The sequence below is a fragment of the Mastigoproctus giganteus genome, chromosome 3, assembly GCF_048544385.1.
Source record: "Mastigoproctus giganteus isolate SK-2022 chromosome 3, ASM4854438v1, whole genome shotgun sequence".
Taxonomy (NCBI): Eukaryota; Metazoa; Arthropoda; class Arachnida; order Uropygi; family Thelyphonidae; genus Mastigoproctus; species Mastigoproctus giganteus.
Window position 1 is genome coordinate 199467925 of NC_143577.1, and position 24372 is coordinate 199492296.

At 34.8% G+C, this 24372-nt stretch overlaps 1 protein-coding gene across 1 annotated transcript in view; it reads left to right on the top strand.

Annotated features, from left to right (window-relative positions):
• LOC150088566 (dnaJ homolog subfamily C member 17) overlaps window positions 1–5461 on the top strand; it is a 238703-nt gene extending 233242 nt beyond the window's left edge. Inside the window, exons 9-10 of the mRNA XM_090370234.1 lie at window positions 2446–2526; window positions 5213–5461. Coding sequence (XP_090226360.1) covers window positions 2446–2526; window positions 5213–5461 — 330 coding nt within the window. The remainder of the gene's footprint in view (window positions 1–2445; window positions 2527–5212) is intronic.
• Window positions 5462–24372: the final 18911 nt, after the last annotated feature.

Consider the following 24372-nt stretch of genomic DNA (forward strand, 5'->3'; position numbering starts at 1 on the left):
TTCTAAAGGTCTTCTAAATAAGCTTCCATCTTATGGTTTGCCAACTGTTTTTTGTAATTGGGTATCCAGTTTTCTCTCAGACTGCTCACTGCAGGTAATGGTAGGGTTTTCTCTGTTTTCTAACTTCTTCACTAATGCTGGTGTTTTTCCCGAGGTTAGGTTCTTTCTCCCACTCTTCTCCTCTTGTATATTAATGACCTTCTTCTATTGACCAGAAATCCTATCTGTAGTTTTGCTGATGATAGCACATTGCATTCCACCTTTCAGTTTGAGAAACCTTGTCCTGCACAATCAGCTTCAGCTTCTTGAATATCCACTACCAATTCCTTAAATTCTGTTCTCCAGTGGGGCAAAGATAACTTAGTTTATTTCAATCCTTCTAAAATTCACTCCTGTCTTGTATTCCACAAAAAGGATTCTTCTGCTTCTATGCTTTCCTTTGATGACACTGATTTCTAGGCAAGATGATATACAGGCAGTTCCCGCTTTGCTTTTTTTCTTTTTTTTTTTTTCAAATATCAAGTATCAACAAAATCTAAAAAATGAATGTTAAATATTCATAAATACTGCATTTCAAACTACGCATATAACTATAAAATACAGTGTACCTCGCTTTACGATATTGATCCATTCCAGAGACACCATCGTATCGTGAAAATATCATGTTGAATCCAATAACACATTGTTTTTTGGTAATTCGTTCCATGACCACAGTAGTTTAAATTTTCGCTATATAACTCTCTAGAAGGTCGTTTTTATAGTGTAAACTGCATTAATTACCAATTCAAATCATTAAAATGCACTACACTTTCATCGTTATCATATGTTCTGTTATAAGAACCAATTTTGAATGGTTTTGTGATGTTTTTATAAAATGCATTGCTGGAGGTCAATTTGCACTTTCTGGTTTATTGGGCTTTTCTGTTACTGCAAGCAATTATAAATGGGTAGTAAACTCAATGTTATTGCATTTAGAAAATACTGATAGGTGGAATTGTGTGTTTTTTTATATAAGTGAAACATGTTGCCCCTTTACTGAAATCTTCAATCGTATAAAAAACAAATAAATTTTCAGAATCTTTTTTTTTTTTTCTTTTTTTTTTTTTTTTTTAAGCTTCGTAAACTTATTACTCCGCACAAATTGTGTTAGTTGCAATTTGTACGTTTCATTAAAAAATGCTTATGCATTCTATTGAAATATATTAAAAAAAGAGATTATCTTGGAAATAAATGCCTCTTGAAGCATTTCTGAAGAAGACTACTCTTTGTGCAACAAACCGTGCCAAGCCAATAATGAGTGATAAATGAGTGTGCATTTAGTTGATGATGATGAGTAAACATTCTTTAACATTTGTAAGTCATAAATAATTTCTCTATTATTATAATTTGCTTGATTTTACAGGCTACATTTTCATTTCTTTGGATACATCAATCATTGTTTAAACATAAACTAATTAGCTAACTAATTTCATTGTTGAAAATGTAACCCCTATTTTTAACATTGTCAATGGGAAATAAATTCCTGCTTTGAGTTTTTGCTTTACAAGCGAGTGCTAGGAACAAAGTAACTTGTAAAGTTGGGAACTACCTGTATTTCTATTGGTGATTACCCTGACTTCTAATCTCTCTCTCGGCATAAGCACATTACAAATATTGATTCCTCTGCATCTAAAAAAAACTGGGTTTTCTCTTTTGCTCTCAATGTTACTTTTCTTCCAACAAATCGCAAATCTGTCCTACCATGGAATATTTTCCCCACTTCTATGGCGGTGCCCCCAAAATCAGACTTCTAGATTCCATTCAAAGGAGAGCAGTTGTTAATTGATGACTCATCTCTAACAAAGTCACTTCACTCTCTGTCTCATAGATTTTCTGTTTCTCCTGCATGCCTTTTCTACAGATACTTTCATAGGCACTGAATTCTTCTGAATTGGCTTTTATAATTCCTGCTCTCCTTCCGAAGCTGTCTGAACACATGCCAGAACTAGTCAACATCCTTTTACTGTCCACCTTGAAACTCACAGAACCAACATTTCCTCTTCCTCATTTATTCCTTCAACTTTCATTTTCTGGAACAACCTTCCTTCATACATATTTCCTGAAAATTACCGTTTACAGAAATTCAAGTCTAATGTCAACAAGTATCTTCTTTCATCTCAGTCATCAACCCATGCACGGTACTAATTACTAGCTTCTAATACCTCTTCTGCTTGGGGATCTCATTAAAAAAAAATAATGCAGATGTATAAAACTCTTAGCAGCTGTTCTTTAGTCAATATAATAGAAGTAACTTTTTGTAAACTTGCTTTTCAAATTCCAGACTGATGAAACAACAGAGTTCCTGGTTATGAATATTAAATCTGTAATCTGTATTTGTTGATAAATTTTAGGAAATATGCTTATAAATAACATTTAAATTTTTATATATATTTTTTTTTTTTGCAGTATGGTGAAGTTGTTTGTGTTGCTGTGTCAAGCAAGAAACAGGGAAGTGCATTAGTTGAATTTTCAACTGCTGAAGCTGCAGTAAGTTTCAGAAAGATATGTTTTATAATAAAATTAGAAATTTGGTATATACAGAGAAGGATTTTCTTTATTATTTTACAAATTTTGTAAACATAATATATTAAGAATTTTTTCCAAAATGTTGGGTTTCAATCTTAAATTATGTCCAGGGCCACGTTAACACTGCAGCCAAACTGGCCATAGCCCTCGCACGAAGAGAGCCCTCATTTTCTGTATAAATATTTGCTAAAGTAGTAGTAGTTGTTATTTGGTTTTTAGGAGCATTAGCAACTAAGGCCATATTGCTCCGGGGATATGCAGTGGTCATTCCCTGACATTTCCGCATCCTCCATATTTGGTGGTCAGGGGCTTGAACGCAGGTCTAATCAAAAAGCGTGTGCTACGCACTGCTGCTCCTGCCCACCTGGCTATGGAGGCGCCTCTAAAGTAGTGATAAATATTTCTAATAATAATAATAAACCAATAAAATGTGTAATATAAATGCATTCCTAAACTTAACTTGTTAAGTGTTTAAATTTTATTCTTATACTTTTTATTATACAATAAATAAATTAAAAGTTTCTATTAAAATTGTTTTTATTATTACTTTATTTTTCAAGTCAAAGAACGTAAAAGATTTTTTACTTTTTAGTTTACATTTTTATCAAGGAATTATTATTCGCAATATAAATATAAAAACCTATGTAGTATTTGTATTTATATGTATGTGCGCACTGTATATATATATATATATATATATATATATATATTGGAATTATGTCTAATGACAATTAGATTTAAATATTAAATTTTTAAATAGTGTAAATGAGGGTATTAGCTCCTATATATATATATATATATATATATATATTAAAGGGTTCAATTAAGGATGAAATAAGACGGGGGCCTATTTCATCCTTCTGACCCTGATTATGTCCTTTCACAAGTATTACTGACTGACATTATTATTTTTTGATTTCAGGCAGAGTAACATTTTTAGCATGAGAGATGAAGGAAAAACAGAGTATGAATGTGTTATAGAGAGTACAATTACTTCATACTGATTACTTCTGAACTGACAAGGAAACAATGCAGGTTATGACAAAGATTTTGATAAATTTGTCTAATTCATAGGGTTATTGTGCAATGATGAGGAATGTTCTCTCTCTCTCTCTCTCTCTCTCTTTTTTTTTTTTTTTTTTCTCTCCCCCTCCCTAAGCAGTTGCAGTTTGTGAGTTAATTTTTTTATGTTAATCTTGAAATTAATATAAAATAATTCTTGAACCCTAGCTGCTTAGCAAAAACAAATTCATATTTCCATCAGTGTGCATAATTCTTATAAATTAGGTTAATTTCATCAAAAACTTGATCACAGTTTGTGTGGTTTCCTTTTGAGCCTTATGATTTTTAAGAGCAAGCCTATATGACTTGTTAGCTAATTCTTAAAACTTGGTTAAAAAATGGAAAATTTCAGTGGACAGCATTGCATTTTCAAGACAGTCAGCCTCTGGAAGTAAACCTCATTATATAATGAGATTCTTATGCTTTTTAACTTGATACATCAATCAGTCTTTGTAACACTCAAACTTGACCTTGTCTTAGAGAAATGTACAAAGTATTAAGATAATGTTTATCATTAGCATTAATTAAATTAGGCATCATACACTTGAATTATTTTAACTACATTGTGTCAGAAATTTTATTTAAATTTTTCTTTAGGAGTAGGAGGGAAATACTGACTGAACAAAATTAAGACATGGAAAATAACAAACAAACAAAAAAAAAACCATCAGAGCAAGCTGTGTAAGCTTTTGGGACCAAAATATTTCATTTAAAACTATTCAAATATGCAGCCCACATGTAATATTTATTGCACTGTTGACTGAAGCCAATAGAATATAGATTAGCTGGATCACATGTTTAAACAGCTGAAATGAAATTTTCAGCATAAAATGTTTGCTGTAGCTGTGATGAATCTAACTACACTAGAACTCTTGCACTTGTCTTTAGAATTAGGAGGAAAATTGTACCCTTTGTGACCACTTTATGGAAGACCATAAGTAAAAAGTATAGAAGTGCTGTGCATTTATTTTCCACGTATTGTTTATTTTCTGTATAAACATTCTAAATATAGCCCTGAAAATTCTTGATAAAACCTTCATTGAACCCGAGCAGGTATGCAGGTTTTTAATCCTCACATTTGAAGTTAAAAGTACAAATTTAACAAGGTATGAATATATCTCGTTAAGTTTATTTTTAGTCAGTATTTCTTGATGCACTGTGAAGTACACCACATTTGTTCTTTATGTGGCATTTACTTTAAAGTAAATGCCACATAATGAATGACTGCAGCATTTATTCTGCTTTGACAAATGTATAGCTAATAAGTGGTAGCATGGGTGTTCCCATCATTGAACATTTATAATGGTGTATCTCCTCTCTTTTTTTTCTCGCACCAGTATCTATTCTATGAGTTTTGCCTCTATCAACTTTGGTTTCTTTATTAACAGGTATGAAGAAAACAAAAATGTGAATAGACAAGATAGAAAATAGGGTTTTATAGGTAACAACAATAAACTTAAAGAACATAGGCAGTAACTTTTGGTTGTCAAAATAAAATGATAGTAGATGGAATAAGTGTTATTGCACTCTACCTCAAAATTTCTCAGAATTTTTGACTAATCCTAATTTGCTCCTTTCTTTTTAGCAATCTGCATATGAATTTGAAGGTGGTGCTTCAGAAAACCCTTTAACTCTTACTTGGGTTCAAGGACAGCCTGATATATCGTCTGTTAAAAAGGGTATTCCTGCTGGAAAAGGTCGGCCTCCTGCTCCACAAGAAGGTAGCACTCTGACTTCAAGAGATTATGAAAGCTTAGTATTAATGAAACTCAGGCAAGCTGAAGAACGTAAAAGATTAATTCAAGAAATGATGGCTGATGAAAGTGATACTTAGTAAAATAATTTTTATTTCTTCAGCTGTATATGTATATATCTTTCATTATATTAATCTTTATAAAACTTAATAAAGATTTGTAAAATTATATTCATGTGTGTGTGTGCTGTATTAACTTGTTTTATACTCTGATAATTGAATGGTAGGGTATGTTAGCTACTTCAAATGGAAATTGATTCCATTTTTATGCCAGTGTACTTGTAGGAGTAATTTATTTCATTTAATTATTAGAGAATTGTTGGTTGCTTTAGTTTTACTGTCATCCTCTTTTCGGATTAATAAGACAGTTGCATCCAGCTACAAATAGAATAATATTCAAATTCCGAAAGAAGGTAAACTGTTTCTTAATTTCTCAGTAGCTTAGCAAAAGTAGTGATACCTGAAACAAAGTAGCAGAGATACCTTAGGGCATGAATAGATAGAAAGCAGGTTGCCTGCTTTCTGGTAACCACCAACAGTAAGGTAGTTTACATGACACACATTAAAAGCAGTCAGAACATTTCAACTCTGATTGTTATTTGCTTGCTTTCTGGAATGATTTTTAGCTTCAAGTTAGTTGCCAGTGTAGTCATCAGTTTTTAACTATGGATATTGATGCTTTAATCTCAGCGAATTTACATAAGATGCACAATATAGTAGCATTAGTAGAGGCACATGACGCAAGAAAGCAAGCTTATATAGCATCAGCCAAAAAAAACCTTCCCAATTCATCCATTCAGTCACTCGAAATGTTTGTCTAGTTGTGCCTTGAACTTATTTAACTTATCAACTTCCACAATGAGAGATGGAAGTTTCTTCCAGCAATCAACCACCTGCTAGCTAAAGACATAATTCTGCAATCTCTATTTGAATTTGCCCCCTCAGGTGAGTAATCTGAGCAAGAGGAAGAATCTCATCTGCATTGAGCTTGCTCAAACCATTCAAGGTCTTATACACCTGTCAGATCACCTCGCAGGTGCTTAGTCTCCAGATGCTGCAATTTGTAGAACTTAAGCCACTACTGATACCTAATTCAACAGTATAGATCAGGTTAGTTAAGTTATTGTACATGGTGTGGCTAGTAAATAACAACACTGTTGCAATAAAATAAATATAATGAAATATTTTGTACCTTACAAGTTATCCCCTTCAAAGTAATTGCCATACATTTCTTACAAGCATAGAAATTCTGGAAGTCATCTAATGTAAGTCTTTTTAACATTTAGTTGTTATTTTCTGAATGTCTTCAATGGACTGAAAATGTTTTTGTTTGTTATTTGGTTTTTAGGAGCATTAGCAACTAAGGCCATATTGCTCCGGAAATATGCGGTGGTCATTCCCTTGACCTTTCCGCATCCTCCGTATTTGGTGGTGACGGGCTCGAACCCCGGTCTAATCAAGAAGCGTGTACTACGCACTGCTGCTCCTTCCCACCTGGCTACGGAGGCGCCCACTGAAAATGTGTTCCCTTAAGTACACTTTTTGGTTTGGGGGGGGGGAGTCACAAGTGGCTAGGTCTAGTGAATATAGTGCATGTTCACGTACAGGGATTTGTTTTTTGGACAGAAACTGATAAACAGAGAGCATGTTGTGTGCTGGAGCATTCAACCATCCTTCCATAATTTAGATCTCTTTGAATATTTTCAGAACTTCAATGTGATATGTTCGGTCTGATTTGGTGGAACGTATCAGCCATAATAATTACTTTAATATAAAAAATAAAAAAAAAAAACACCAAGAAGCATGGTTTTCTTTTTGATTTTGACAATACTGCTTTTTTTTTTTTTTTTAAATCTGGGTGATTGTTTTGTCTTCCATTTGCTTTGACTGTCTTAGTGTCTGGGTCATACTGGATCAGCCAACTTTCATTGCAAGTAATGACAGTACTCAGAAAGTCTGGATCCTCTTCATTGTTTTCAAAACATCTTTGCAACCTTGAAGTTTTCTCATGCCTAAATTTTCAGTTAAAATTTGTCAGTTTTTTTGTCCCTGATCTTTGAGTTCAGGTGCAACCATTCTAATGCTTAAATGATAATCACTTCTAATCAAGTACACTTTTAATCAATGTTCTTACCTGGTCCACATTTTCATCAGTTTCCATAGGTACTGGACTGCCTGGTCATTCATCTTCCACATTCTCTCTTCCTTCTAAAAATCTTTTATACCATTGAAACATGCAAGCTCTTGACATCAAGAGCTTGCATGTTTCTTTTGCCTGTTTTTTTTCTGGAAAACTGCAAAACCACAAGGTAATGAAAACCTGCCTTGCTGCAAAGCAAATGAGTGTGTTGGAATGTGACTTAGCAGACAACTAGGGAAAGGTTCAAGGTCAAGTGCTTTGCCTTTATTTCACAGGTGGCACTTTGTGTTTAATGTCTTGTTAATTAATAGCCACGCCTTGTATTTTGGATATTTTATGTTAATATTTAGTAATTACAAGTTTTTGATACAAGATTATTATAAAAAAATCTGGCACTTTGGAGACTGGACACATGCTTTAAGTTGAAGTTTCGATTGTTGTTGAATTCTACCATCTGTTATTTTACCTGTTGAACAGAGAGTTTCAGTAAGCTAACTACTTACAGGTACAAGGTCTTGAAACTAGAAACCTTGGGACTTGGAGTTTGCCAACTTAGGGATATTTCTGGTTTTCGAACAATATATCACAATCTAACCAAGCATGAATTATCAGAAGTTTCTACATCCTTACAAAAGGCATAAAATAAAGTTCGAAAGTGTAGAACAATGTAGATTTATTTACTCATCAAAACCTATCTTACCCAAAAAAAGAGAATTTTTTTTTTTTTTATGTGTGAACATTAAAATCTCATTAATAAAAACTTGTATTATAGAGTTTGTTTCTACCCCATTAGAAATAAATAATGTCATTCTGTATGGTTAATACAATGCCCAGCACAGTTGTTCTGTAATTGCCCCATAACCAGCATGCCCAGTTCTGTGTTTTCCAAAGGATAGCACTGATTTATTCATCTACTTTTATGTAAATAATTCCACTTTATGTTAGCTGCAACATGAGAGAGAGAATCTCTCTCTCTCTAATGAATACTCTGAAAACCATCAATTGCAGGTCAGTTGCAATTGTTGCACCATATTCAGAGTCATTTGTTATAATCTATTTTTGTGCCATTTTAAAAAGGATCTGAGCTGATATCTTTTTTGGAGCTTGTGTCTTGAAATAAATTCAAAATCTGTTTATATTAAACCTTATCCAGCAGCAAAGCATAAATGGAGAGAATTAAATTGAAAATTATACAAGATTGATAGGATGGAACAAAGTAAAACGGGCATTGGAAAACAAATACATCAAATCTACGTATTTCAAAACGATACTGAAAAATCTTGAAGGCATCTTCTTCCGATAAAGTCCTGTCCCATCCTCATTGAAAACAGGATCAAGTGGATATTCACTTTGTCCTAGGGGGCAGTTGAAGTGCTCAGTCCTTGCTGCTTCTTCATCAGCACTGGCAGCCCTGCATATTAATTTTATATTGTAAATTTGAGTTCACTGCTTGAAATTACCAAACCAGCCTTTGCTTGCTATGAAAGTTTCAGCACCACTTTCTTTTTATCTCATGAAACAGTGGTCTCAGAAAGTTTTTAAATTCTGTATAGTGGGATCAACTGATGATGTTACCAACAGTAAATTCTAAGTGGGAAGCATTCAAGGAATTAATCGTGGATGCTACTAAAAGTTTCATACCTATTAAGAAATACTGTTCAAGGTTTAGGCCTAAATGGTTATCTAATGAGACTCGTAACAGAGAAGAAAAATGCATGGGATGCGTATAAATTATCAAGCGACTCAGAAGCCTATGGCAGATATAAGCTAGTCTGTAATCAGGTCACAATGGAGGTTAGGCAGGCGAAGGCAGAGTACAAGAAATCCTTGGCAAAAGATGCTAAGAAAAACAGCAAGGATTTCTTTACTTATATAAACTCTAAAAGGAAGGTGATGAATCTGATTGGTCCACTTGACATCGATGGTTCGACTGTTGATGATCCTGCTCAGATAACAAACAAACTGAATGAGTATTTTGCATCTACATTCACACATGAGGAATTATTAAGGTTTGAAAATGGCAGAAGGTTATCAAATTGTAGCAGGATATTTAATGATTTTGTAATAACTGAGAGTGAAGTGGAGGAGAAATTGTTGAAGTTAAACATAAGAAAAGCACCTGGGGTGGATGGGATCTATCCAGTTATATTAAAGGAGGCGGCAAAGCAACTAAGCAAACCCTTAGCCATAATTATGAGAGCATCCTTGGACTCAGGGAAGGTTCCCACAGACTGGAGATGTGCAAAGGTATCCCCAATTCACAAAGGGGGATCGAAGGGTGACACGAGTAATTACAGACCAGTTAGTTTAACTTCAGTTCCGGGTAAAATAATGGAGTCACTGGTTAAAGATGCATTGCAGGATCATCTAGACAAGACTGCAGCAATAATTCAGACACGGCATGGGTTTGTTAAGGGAAAGTCTTGTTTGACAAATTTGATAGGATATTATGATGTGGTTACAAAGGAACTGGATGCAAAAAATAATTTTGATATCATATATTTGGATTTCAGGAAAGCTTTTGACACTGTTGCGCATGGAAGACTATTGTACAAATTGGAGCAAAATGGTATTAAGGGTAAGTTGCTACAATGGATAAAAGGATGGTTAAGTGGGAGAAGACAGAGGGTGGTAATCAATGGGTGTTGCTCTTCGTGGACTAATGTTATTAGTGGAGTCCCACAGGGTTTGGTGTTGGGTCCACTGTTGTTTTGTATATTTATCAATGATATTGATGAAGGTATATCAGGCTTAATGTCGAAGTTTGCAGATGATACAAAGGTTGGCAGGGTTGTTAATGACAGTAATGGCAGTGTGCTACTGCAACAGGATCTAGATAATTTGGGCAGATGGGCTAAGAAGTGGCAACTGAAGTTTAACCTTGACAAATGCAAAGTACTGCATATTGATAGAAGTAACCCCAGAGAAATGTACCAACTGTGTGGTACTACACTTAAGGTGGTAGAAAATGAAAAAGACCTGGGAGTAATTGTGCAGTCAGATATGAAGTTTTCTGAGCAATGCAGACAGGCTGCCAGGGCAGGTCATGGGGTTTTGTCAATGATATATAGGAATTTTGCTAGCCAGGAGAAGGAGGTGATTGTCCCTCTGTATAAGGCAATGGTCAGGCCACGCCTTGAGTACTGCATACAGGTCTGGAGGCCTCATTTTAGGAAGGATGTAGATTTACTTGAGCATGTACAGAGAAGGGCAACAAGATTGGTGAGGGGAATGAAGGGATCCTCTTACCAAGAGAGGCTTAGGTTCTGCAAATTGCAGTGGCTGGAGACTAGGCACCTGCGCGGTCATCTGATTGAGGTGTTAAGGCCTTGAATGGGTTGAGCATGCTGAATTCTGATGGGATCCTTCCACTTGTTCAGATTATGAACCTAAGGGGGCATAAATTCAAATTAAGAAAGGACAGATGTAGAATAGATGTGCCGAATTTGCCTTTAGCCAGTAGGTGGTTAATTGCTGGAACAAACTTCCATCTGTCGTTGTGGAAGTTGATAAGTTGAATAAATTTAAGGAGGAATTGGACAGGCATTTGGAGGGAATGGTGTGATTTTTTTTTTTTTTTGGCTGATGCTGCATAAATTCAAATTAAGAAAGGACAGATGTAGAATAGATGTGCCGAATTTGCCTTTAGCCAGCAGGTGGTTAATTACTGGAACAAACTTCCATCTGTCGTTGTGGAAGTTGATGTAGCAACTTCCACAAGTTGAAGTTGAAGGCAGTTGAAGGAAGTTGAAGGCATGTGATGCAAGAAAGCATACACTTGCTTTCTTGCATCACATGCCACTACTACTACTACTACAAAACTCTTCACTTACTACTATTTTTTTTCAAACCGGTGGATATTCAAATATGGATAAATCAAACCATTATAAATCAAGAGCCTGCTGTACATGGATTTCAGGAGGGCTTTTGATACTGTTGCACATGAAAGAATGCTGTACAAACTGGAGCAATTTGGCATTGAGGTAAGTTACTGTTATGATTAAAGGGATGGTTGAGTGGAAGAAGACAGAGAGTGGTTATCAGTGGGCACTGCTCTTTGTGGACTAATGTTATTATTAGTGGTGTTCTTCCCCAGGGTTCAGTGCTGGACCCATTGTTAGTTTCAATATTTATTTTATGATATTGATGAAGGTACATCAGGCTTAATGTCTACATTTGCAGAAAATACAAAGGTTGGCAGGGTTGTTAATGATAGTATGCTACTGCAACAGGATCTGGAAAAGTTGGCCAGATGGGCTGAGAAGTGGCAACTGAAGTTTAACATTGACAAATGCAAAGTATTGCATATGGTTAGCAGTAATTCAAGAGTAACTTATCAACTGTGGGATACTACACTCAGGATAGTGGAAACTGGAAGCCCTGGGGTTATTGGGCAATCAGATATAAAATTCCCTGAACAGTACAGACAGGAGAGAGATAAAATCCTTATTGCAACTAGATGAATATAATTAAAGATGAAAATAATTATCTACACAGCAATATAAAAGTAAAAATTTTAAAAAATCAAAAATGAAATATGCTATAATGATTCCTCACATGATACAAGTATTATCTGTATTTGCAATGATATTTACATTTACAATAATATTGTAAATAATATACATTCATTTATATTTACATTTACAATGTACACTGAATTATGACCACCCCTATGAAAACTGAATACGATCTGTTGACCACATGAGGTACGAGAGTGTGGAGTTAGTCGACCTACACAGCATAGATAAGGTGTCAGTGGTTCAGTAGGTAGTAAAATTCCGAGCATGATGAGTAAAAGGAAGGATTTATCGGACTTTGATAAAGGACAGATTATGGGTGCTTGATGAGCTGGTGCCTCGATTTCCCAAACGGCTGAACTGGTGGGGTGTTCGAGAGCCACAGTAGTTAAAGTGTACCAAAACTAGCATCAAAATGGTCAAATGATCCGACGGCAAATCTGCAAAGGTCAGCAAAAGGTAGATGTTAGAGGTGAGTGCCGGGTCTGACATCTTGAACAGTTAACTAGCCGATACATGGGCCAACTCGGAACAATATCTGGCACAACCATATTTCGCGCGTATGGGCTATATCGGCAGATGACCCCTATGGCATCCTCTCCTAACCAATGTTCATCAGCATAAAAGACTCGCCTAGTGCAAAGGGTGTGCAAGTTGGAAGTTAGAAGACTGGAAGGTGTGCTGGTCGAATGAGTCACATTATTTACTCCACACAGTGAATTGTCATGTACGGATTTGGCATCAACAACATGAGGCTCTTCATTCATCATGCATGGTATCAAAAGTTCAGGCTGGTGGAGGCAGTTGTTTGGTGTGGGGCATGTTTCACTGGCAGGAACTTGGACCCCCTGGTGCATGTGGAATAACGTATCAGTGGTCTCCACTATCGTCAACTACTTGCTGACTGTGTACACCCCACTATGTTACACTTTTTCCTGAATGGCAATGGTGTCTTCCAAGATGACAATGGGCCGAGCCATCGGGCACTTGATGTGCAGGAATGGTTTGAGGAATACAGTTCTGACTTCCAGCATATCGATTGGCCTCTGAACTCCCCCGATATCAATCCCATAGAGCACTTGTGGGACACTATGGAAAGGCATACCAGGTGCCTGGATACACCAATCACCTCCATAGCTGCATTATTGACCATATCACTTACAGCTTGGTTGGCCACACCTCCTGAACGCTTCCAACATGTTGTTGAATCAATGCCACGTCAGATAGCTGCTGTATTGAGGGCAAAAGGAGGACCTACGAAGTATTAGGTAGGTGGTCATAATTCAGTGATCACTCAGTGTATATAATATACACGAATGACATTCATAATTTCACTGTGGATACTCGTTGAATCGCTCTTGTTTACAGAAGCATGGGTGTGTGTACTTAGATCCCCACATGTAGTGAATATATTTCTTTGAAGCACAGGAAAGCTTGGCAGATGGTGTGGAGAGGAGAGGAGCATGAGCTTGTTCTTATTGGCTTGATATTTCAGGTTGATATTACTTCTCACCCTGTTTCTTCGCTTACACTTCCAAATGTGGAAGTGTAAAAATGTACCGTGACAATCATGTTGCAGCCCGACTTCTTGAAGTTCCCCAACATATTTTCAACTGTAGTCTGGTAGTCCGGATCTTTATTGTTCTCTAAAAAATTCTCAACCACAGACCTGAAACTAATGCATACCTGAATTTCTCTTTTTAAATTTCATTCCCTCATTAGTATGCAAATTTAAAGTTTTCTCTAGCTGTTCTAAAGAAATGTAGTGCGTAAGCAAGTAAGTGTGTGTCGAATTCTTTGTCATTTCTTGTATCGGAGGAAACTTATAAATTTTCTTTGATTTCACCATTTCAGACCGATTCCTGAATACATTTGCAGAAACACGAAAAGGCGTGTATCTTCTTCGCTGCAAGGTACGTTCAATGCGACCATTCAGATAGCATGGTGGCAGAGATGTCTTCCTGACTGACATAATTCTAAATCCTTAAATTATTACTCACCTTAAAAAACAGAAAACAAATAAACTGGTAGTTGATAACAATAAAATGATGAGGTCTGAACGTATTAAGCGCAACAAGTGGCAATGAGTGTATCAGCTCACATGTGCAAAGTGGGACATATAGTGAGCGAACAGGGCAGTGGAATCCTAGCGATCAGTTCTTTCTTTTAAGGTAGGCAGTACTGGTAGAGTATTATTATTTTATATATATATATTTTTTTTTTTTTTTTTTTTTTTTGGAACAAAGGACACAATTGTGCAAATTGTTAATCAGAAAAAAATGCCTTATCAACTTAGACAACTATTTGTTTAACAGTTAGCATCTTCCTGTGGCTCCATCTATGAAGTGAATGTTGAACTATTCTCATTTGTAGTACAAAACTGGTCCATTCTGTAAAATAAAACTATTCGGAATTTTAAAAATTTTAACAACTTTGTGCATACCTAGGAAGAAATAGCTTCAATTTGAGACTACTTCCAGCCTATTGGTTAAGCCTGTCGTTCACACTGACTGATGAAAGAAAACAGCTTCCATATTAAATATATAGATATTTCACACAGCAGCATTATACTTCATTTATATCTCTTCTATAACCTAAACTTAAAATGGTGTTATAACAACTTCACAACTACCTTATGGTAGCTGACTATAGCAGTTAGTGACTATATTGTAGTTGGGAAGTTCAGCCTAACTTATTCATCAAACGTTATGTTCATGCATTCGGTTAAGCAGAATATTCATTCAATTACAGCAGTTATTGTTATAACCATGTATTCAGAACACTGTTCCATTCTCTGTCCACAGTGTTTATTGCTGCCAACTTTGAGATCCTATACGCAGTATAGTAGTCTACTACTGTGGGTATACGTCGGCTGACAACTCCAGTACAGTTATGCATGGTGGACAATGCATTATTCTCCATCCATTCCAGTATTTTCCAGTTGTTAATTTTTGTGCTCATTTAAATTAAAATTTGCATTAACCTTTTTCTGTTTTTGCACTGACCTTTTCAAAATGTTATCTCTACACAAAATTTTCAGCAAGAGTTAAGAGAACCTTTTTTTCATTATGGAAAACTTTGCATAATAATCTGAAGCTATTGTCAATAAAACTATATGCAAAATAAACGTGAAAAGCATTTACTGTTATTATACACTGCATAAAGGATAAGAGTTAATCGTGTAAAGATATTTTAATGTTTTTAATTTTTGTTCTTAATTGCAGTTATTTTCTTGGGCTGTTGGTCTATATTTGCATTATCTCAGTATCATAGAGCAAGTTATACAGACAAACACATTGCTCTGGGAAGAAAACAGTAGTTATTTATTCATCTTTGGTTAATTCGGTGGAGGTGCATGGCATACGGTGAAAATTAAAATAGCTATCAGAGTGATGTAGATGCAGATTTTAATATTCCTTCAGTATATTTTTGACTCTTAATCTACATTCCTGATTTTGTTGGAGTTTGAGACATACGTCCTTAATAATAATTAAAAAAAAAAAAAAAAAAAACTAAGATCTAAGTAATAAGCATTTGTTGAGAATACCATGAGCGTATAATAAATATGACCATCACAGGTAGAAAAAATTACTTCTGGAGGGATGTAAATGCCTAACATTAATTTATTTTTGGTTTTAATTTCATATCTTACATGTCATGGTTTAAAGTTTGTTAGTTTTTATAATTTTCTGGTATATAATGTAATTTGGATTACAAGTTTTTGGTTGATGATAAGACTTGTTTTACTGCTGTCAATGGACTTTACATTCTGCAGAACTGAATGTGTAAGTGTAAATTTTTATCAGTTGTCTTGCCAGTTTTATAGTACTGTTGGGCTGTTGACATAACACAATTTCTGATTCCATTGACACATCAATTGTGTATGCGCGCCTCTTGTTATTGTTCACAATACTGAAAATAAACTAGTAAACTTTATTATTACATCAGCATTCCAGATTATTGAATTCATTTGCAGATTTATTGTTAAATTTCATTCGCAATCTGATTTGCATGTTATGTGCTTGACCACAGAAATCCATAAAGGCACAGGAAGTAGTGGGAGAAAATCTGGCTCTCAAATTAATTTTTTTTAAATATTATTTTTTAAAACAAAGCATATAATGAAAAGCTTATAAGAATTTTATTTTAAAACATTTAAAAATATTTTTGACATTTATTCTTAAAAGATATTCCACAGGATATCTCTGTGTGCATTTATATGCTTATGAAAATATCTACTATTTGTCGCAGTTTTTAATCCTGTGTGATGTTAATTTAATTTTAAAAAGTTAGATTTTTTTTTAAATTAACCATAAATTGATAATTAAAGAATATATATTATTTTATCTTATATCCACTATACTTCAAGATAATGAACATATCAAAAAGTGCCTGATTTTAAATTATTCATTGCCTTTATGCCAAAAATTTCCATAGTATCATGGCAGACACAGATACAGCTGTTAATGTGACTTTTAGGGATGCACCAGTTAGAAGGTTAAATTTTGGTACATTTTCACAGTATTGTATACAGAACACTGGTAGTGTGCTAAATTTTGGAGTGTATACAGTCCAAAATTTAGCACACTACACCTTATATTAAATAGTGCTATTTATAGGCTAGCAGTGGATAGCTCTAATAAAGAGAGGAAAAAAAAAAAAAAAAAAGAAGTCTAATGCCACATTCATAGGAAATAGTTTGATGCTGCTCATGCAGAATTTATTTTAGTCACAAATAACAGGGAGGAAAAAACCTATGCTTTCACTCTAAAATAATAACATTAAAAAGAAAAATATTGCAAAATTGAGTTTATACTCTGGGAAACAATACCAACTTTGTTCTTGGAGAGTTGTTTGTTTGTTACATACCAAGTTTTAAAGAGACAGGTCCTATCACTCAAAGGACAGGCAGAATGTACATACCAGTATAATACAACCAATGCAGTTCACCATTACATGCAAGGAGACATACATACTAGCTTACATGGTAAGTTCATTTAGCACCTCAATTCATTCTCCTGGGGTTTTTTTTTTTTTTTGGTTTTTTTTTTTTGTTTGTTTTTTAAGGGTTTTTTAGTCTCACCTGCAGGAAAGGTTATTGGTCTCACCTCAACTACTTGTTTCCTATACCTGGGAAATTTTGGACATCTAAAATAAACAGTTATTGAGATACTAACTGTGAAAGTCTTAGTGGCAGTATTGTATTTGATTTGCTTTCAAATTAATGTGGCCCACATCCAAGCCAAAATTGGATCCATCTGTAATCCCTGAAAATATATCTCTCTATGAGAATTTTTTTTTTTTTTAATACCTCTCTCCCCCTCCCCTTACAAAATTTTGGTTTTGATAATAAATCCTGCTCTAATATTTGCGGCTATAAAATTAAAATTGGAAAAACTGATATTTAAAACCATTTAAATTTTATTTACAGTAGTTACACAGTGTTTAAACTTTTACAAACTTCTGAATTCCTCTTAAAAAAATCATTCCAGGTAACAAGCATGCTGTCAGAAATTCAGAGTTAACCTGCTAGCTAAAAGAAAACTGCCTACAATCTAGCCTAATCCTCTTACCCTATGATTTAAATTTATGTCCTTAGTTCTAGTAACATTTCTCATTCAGAAATGTTACTAGAACTAAGACAATGTTACAAGAACTAGAAGGACTGAATCCACACATTGTCCTTCCTCATATTTGCAATATGAGGAAGGGCTTTGAATATGCATCCTGTTAACCCTACACATAAGCTGTAGTTCCACTATATTGCAGCCCAGGGTGCCAAGCTATATGTGAATGAGCAATTGCTGTTCCTGAACTGCAATTCTTTAAAAACATTACTAGTTCTTTTACTTTAAACTGCTTATTTAATCTCCTTATTTTGAGAGCAGTAAGAAAGGAAAATTACCCTGAATATTTTTTTTGTAGTTTAATCTCTAACCCTAGCTGATCTTCACTTGTCACACTAGGCAATGCTGCTGTCTTGTGGTGGAGCTGGATGAGTCATCCCACAAGGCTAAAAAGGAGCCAAATGGATGAAAAAATTTTTCCACGTAGAGCCCACAGACGCAGCATGTCATGATGCAGAAATAGTCATTCACCATTTCTCATAATTCATTCCTTGACAAATCAGCTTATGAGCAAACTTTCTCCATTTCTTATTCAGAAATATTTAGAAAATGTTAGTCTGCCTAAAGCAGTTGAAAGATTTCAATCAGGAGCCATTCTCATAGTGACACAAAGGCATGCAGACTGCTTAAATTTTCATCCTTTAATAGAATTCCCATCAATGTTACCCCTCCCCACATGCCACTCTAAACATTCCAAAGAGCATTGAAGCAAATTGGAACATACTAAATAGTGCAACAATTCAAGAACAAAATCATACATGCAAAAAGAATAATGACTAAAATGGATAGAGAATGTGTACCTGCCCACAACATTATACAACACTACTTGACTTACATACTTAATTGATTTTTTTTTTTTTTTTTCATATACAAAGTCCAACTTTGGTCTTGTAGATAAATAAATTTTCTGTTTATACTCCGGGACGAACAAACTGTCAGAGGAGTTCACAAGATAGACAGAATACAAGAAACAGCACCATATTCAGCAGTCACGGGCTTGAACCCCGGTCACTCAAGGCATGTGTACTTATGCACCCACGTGCCTGACCACTCCCACGTACAGTACAATACAACTCACCGAGATTATAATCCCCAACAAACTTCACCAGGCTGTATATACAGTGTTGTTTACAGGATTTTATGATTTATAACCAAGTTAAATGAGACAGAAAAAACACATGATATATAATAATGTAGAGCACAGAATTTATTCAAAGATAATTTATTCTAATACCTGTAAACAATACTGTATAGCGTATAAACAAGAATTTAATTTGCTCACATTATTGTAAGTGTTGTGGAGATGGAGGATCATAAACTTTCAATGACACCGATTCTGCTGATCTGGGAGCAGATTGATTGGTCATGGTACAATTTATGGATGCCACATGTTCACGTCCACTTTCCACTTTCTTGAAAAACTGATGGATTTTAATCTGCACAGTTTTCTTCTCCTTCCTCTTCTCTTCGTAGATCAGTTTGCAGCAGGCAATAGCATTGTTTACACCTGCTGCAAATTTGGTGAACCTCTCAGTGTTAGGATCTTGAACCTCGAAAGATGATAGTGCTTTATCTATTAAAGAAAAAGCTTCAGCTAGCTGCTTGGAGGTGAAATTTTTTTTTCAACAACTTCTTCCTCTTCAGTGGCCTGTTTGTATCCATTTTTCAAATTCGAAGAAATCTTCGTTGGTCAGTTCCTGAGAGTGGCTTTCCAACAATTCATAAACACACTCTTCTTCCACCTCGAGATTCAGTTGTATTCAGAGTTCTACCACATTTTTCTAGACTGATTCTACCTCTTCAAATGTATGGAAGTCGTGAGCAAATTGTGGGATGAGTTTCTTCCAGATCCCATTCATATTTGATGATATCTCATGCCAGACAGCATCTATATTCTTGATTGCATCACAGATGTTATATTCCTTCCTAAACTACTTTAAAGTCATTCCACCCTCTCCTGTTGCTGTTAAGGCTTCCTTAAAAGTTCATGAGTAATAAGCCTTGAATGTAGCAATAACCACCATTGGCTGTAAGAGGGATGTGGTATTGGGAGGCAGCTACACCACTTTAACATTAAAATGAAAATCATCCAGGTGAAGTGGATGGACAGGAGTCCAGTACTAACAAGATCTTGAATGGAAGGTTGTTTTCAGCACAGTACTTTTCTACTCGTGGTATGAAATGTTTGTGAAACAACTCCTTGAAGATTTCGAAAGTAACCCAGGCTTTTGGGTTAGACATCCAGATGACTGGAAGTGAGGCCATGATAATGACTTTGCATGCAAAAACCCTTGGATTTTTTGCGCATTACACTATTTTTATTTTTATATAATTTTTAGGTACACTAACAGTGGTTTGAATTTTGCAGTTGCCGGCAGCATTTCCCCCTTAGCAGTAGCGTTAGCCGGTCCTTTGCTGCCTTGTACCCGAGCATTTTATTTTCCTCCTTCATAATATACATGCGATCAGGCATTTTTTCCAAAACAAGCCAGTTTTCTCTACATTGAAAATCTGTTCTGGCTTGTAATCCTCATTAACAATAATGTCCCACAAGAGCTCTGGATATTGTTTGGCAATTTCCTCTTCAGCACTAGCTGCCTCACCATTCATTAATGTGTATCAGATTTGTTCATGCAATGAAGTGTTGGAACTATCCATGACTTGCATTAAAGGTCTCTTCAGTAGCACTTTTATGTCTTCAAATACACTTTTTGCTTTTTCTTGAATGAGCTGTAGGCTACAATGCATTCATTTTTGTTGCTTATCTTGCAGTCACACACTTAAATGTTTCTCCATTTCCTCAATCACTGGACTTCTTTTCTTACTTATTATTGTCAACTGCATTGGCACAGAAAGCTTTACACGTTCAAGAATTCACTTTTTGTCCTGGAAAATTGTGTTCACAGTAGAGCGATTCAAGCCCAACACAGTGCAGTCCTCAGCCTGATTCTCACCTTTTTCCACTCGTTTTATAATGTCTAGTTTCATTTCCATTGTAATAGAGTGCCATTTGCCACTACTGCTCTTACTTCTTTTTCGCTTTGGGGCCTCCTACCATTGTTTGGCGCATAATGGCCTTTAGCAGCCATTGCGCCGTAAAACCTCCAACAACAACAGCTTTGGGGCCACATTAGGGAAATAATATCTTTTGTGACAGGAAAAACACTGATCCTACTCTGAACAAGAACAACAAAAACTGAGGGATCAGGAATAGACAAGCAGCGGCAGCAGATGGGTATGTGGGTAGCTGACACAGTGTTACCATATATATACACAGCTGATTTTGGTACTTCATGCACGTGGTTCAAAACTGTCAATATATTTTCGATAAACAGTATTTTTGTTAATTTTGAGAAACTGTGCTTTGTACATATCTATGAGTTGTACGTAAGTTGTTTGTACATAAGTAGAGGAGTGCCTGTACTTACTTTTAATACACTAATCTTAACAACAAAAGCATGTGACTTCTCGTGTCCTATATACATACTGAACTCGATATAAAATGCCATAAGTACAAAAATTTGGCCATTCACAAACACGGCTGGGAGATGCAGTTTGCTGTAACTGTGGGTCCAATGACCATACATGAATGGACTGTAATGTTGAATCAGTTTGTTGTGCAAACCGTAAAGGTTCTCATCCAGCATGGTAGTCCAAAGTCTATGAGCTATGGAAATTAGGTAAGAAGATTCAAAGGTATGAGATGGAGCATAAAGTTATGTAACATGAGGTGAGAAAACAACTCCACGACACTCCAAAATGTAGCAATACAGACAGAGAATTCTTCCTTCAAAAATAACACTTGTTGTGCAGGCAAGGTTTCTATTAGCAGATTCTCATTGGTCCTTTCAACAGATGATGGAAAATCACACTAGTAATACTCTTCTGTTCCAGCAACTCAGAGCATAGAAACAAAAAGAAGTGAATTCTGTTAAAGTAAAAAAAAAAAAAAAAACTTCCTCATTACAGATGATGGACTTTGATAATACAGAATGTCCCATCTTTTCTAAAGAAGATGGGTGATTGACATAGGCAAACAGCCAATAAAAAACAAGGAGATCCACTCTCCACTTCTAAATCTAAATGATGGACTATATGCTGAAATTTTAGGACTACATAGACTTGTACGAAACTTGTACTTGTATGAATTGTTTAAGAGACTGTTGTGATGGAGCATTACTTTCACCATTACATCATTTGCCTTTGTCTCCCTGTACCTCCCACCAAGGCAGACTGCTACCTTATTACACAGATACTCTCTCCATTCTGCCTACTAGGTGATTTCAATGGGTGCCTCCCACTTTAGAATCACATCAAATGGACAAATGAGGTAAACTATCAAAGTAATAATTGACAAGCATAACCTTACTGTACTTAACACCAATTCGCATATATGCATTTACTTTCCTACAGGATAACCCCCACTGTTGATCTTTACATCTGTTCTCCTGTATTATTTACAAGCAGTGATTGGTCAGTGACAGTGGTGTATTCGGGCCGGAACAACATTCCGGTACTTTTTTCTAAATGTCATAACAGAAAATCATTAAATTTATACACCTAATATTATGAAACAATGGCATAATCAAAGGGGAGAGAGAAATATCTATTTTACCCATTTGCTACTAAAAATATATATTAATAGTAATCTTTAAAATTAATAATTTCTTTAAAAATTTATTTAAAAACAAAAATATAAATTTCGCAATGAAACTTGAACATTACTTACTAAAGTACAATGCGTTAGATAAAGAGATCCAATGAATGAAATATACTGTGATGCGTGCAAATGCAGCATTTTGATTTGCCATAAGCTGAATGCTAGAACTGTTTGTTCTATGAACCGTGAGTCTGAAGTCTGATTCAGTTACTGTACAGTTGATGTGGCATTATCATATAGTCTTCTGGAGAATTAGCATTTATTTTTTTTTTTTAGCAATACACCTCTGGTCAGTGATAGGTGGTCTCCGCAGCAGTGACCATTACACAATAGTTCATAAAATTCAAATAGTATCAGTAATGGGAAAGTCAAACAAAATGGAAATTTTCATAGCAGACTGGAACAAAAATGGTAATCATGTTGCATTTGATACAAAATTAGAGTTGACATGTTGACAATGTTACTGAACGCATAATGCAAGTAATACTAGCTGCAGCCAATGTTGCTATATTGCAATCATATGTAGGAAAACAAAAACATACTAATCCTTGATGGAATACAGACCGCACAAAAAGAAAAAAAAAAGTGAGAAACCTGTTACACAAATATCTGACAACTAATAATCTTATTAACTAGAGGAGATTTAGAGCAAAAACATGTCACATTAGAATACAGGCAAGATGCTTGGACTAGGTTTGCATCCATCCACTATTACCAAAGATAGCTGACTAATATGGAAAACAATTAAAAAACTGAATGACAAATCACCAACTTCTCACCCAGTTCTTAGTTGCAATGGACAGGATATATCATGTCCCAAAGAAATTGCAAATGCCTTTGGAGAAACATTCTCCCAAGTATCTGAAGTGAATGCATATGATAAAGCCTTTAAATACTGAAGCAACAGCAGAGATACAAAATAAATTTTAGCAGAAATTCACCACCGTATAACCAACTATATGCTATGTTGAGTTACAAGATTCTTTATGTAGCGCAATTAACAATGCAGCTGGTTCTGATGGGATATTATATCACATGCTGCAATGGTTAAAATGAAAATGTTCTTCATTTTTTGCTGATTTTCTTCAATCAAATGTAATTTGAAAATTACTATCTTAGATCCTGTTACATTTCCATGAATGTTCAACAATTTTCCTTGTGCAAATATTTGATTCTGACATCTTATCTTGCCTAAAACATGACTGTTCTTCCTCAAGGTTACATTATATTCAGTGAATTATTTTGAATAACAAGAAATTTAATCCCAGAAATTAAGTCAGCTACTGAAATTCCTGTACCAAAATTGGCAGTATTTAGTATATAATATGCAGATATAGATGAATTACCCAAAAACTAACAATTTTAGCTTGCATCTTATGTTGAGTTAAGCAGCGCTTAAATAATATTTATTTCTAGAATTGAATATTAGTTCCCATGTCCATCCTTTTCACATTATATGTTATTTATTTTGCTTTAATAACATTATTTGACTCAAAAAAAAAAAAAAAAAAAAAAAACATAACATAATCTGACAAGTAATTTCCTATGCCTCACCTTTGCCCATATATAAATATTTCTCATTAATATTTTTCCTAGTTAATAAGGATCATAAAGAAATATAATCTTTAGAGTGACTTCGGAGTTTTTAAATTTAGTAATAAAATCTCACCCATACTTTAGAAGCTTTTTCTAACACATTTTTTCCCTCAAAATTACACACATGGATGAAAGATTTTGTAGCAATATTATTTTAAAAAACTTGGATTTGGTTAAATAAATAATAGTCAAAAATATGTCATTTTTTCCCAATGTAAGTGGAATGTATTAGAAGTTAAATTATTGGTAAAATTCACTTTGAAATTATCCATTGTGAAAGTACCACTTATTTTATCTTTTTTTCCATAAGACACATGATGCCTTCAAATAAACACTTTTCTGGCCAAAAAAGAAAAAAAAACTGTTATAACAAGTAGAGCACAATCCACTTTGTCACACAAATGTGTCTCTCTCTCTTGCATCCTAAATTTCATATCATGGTTTTGATGTTA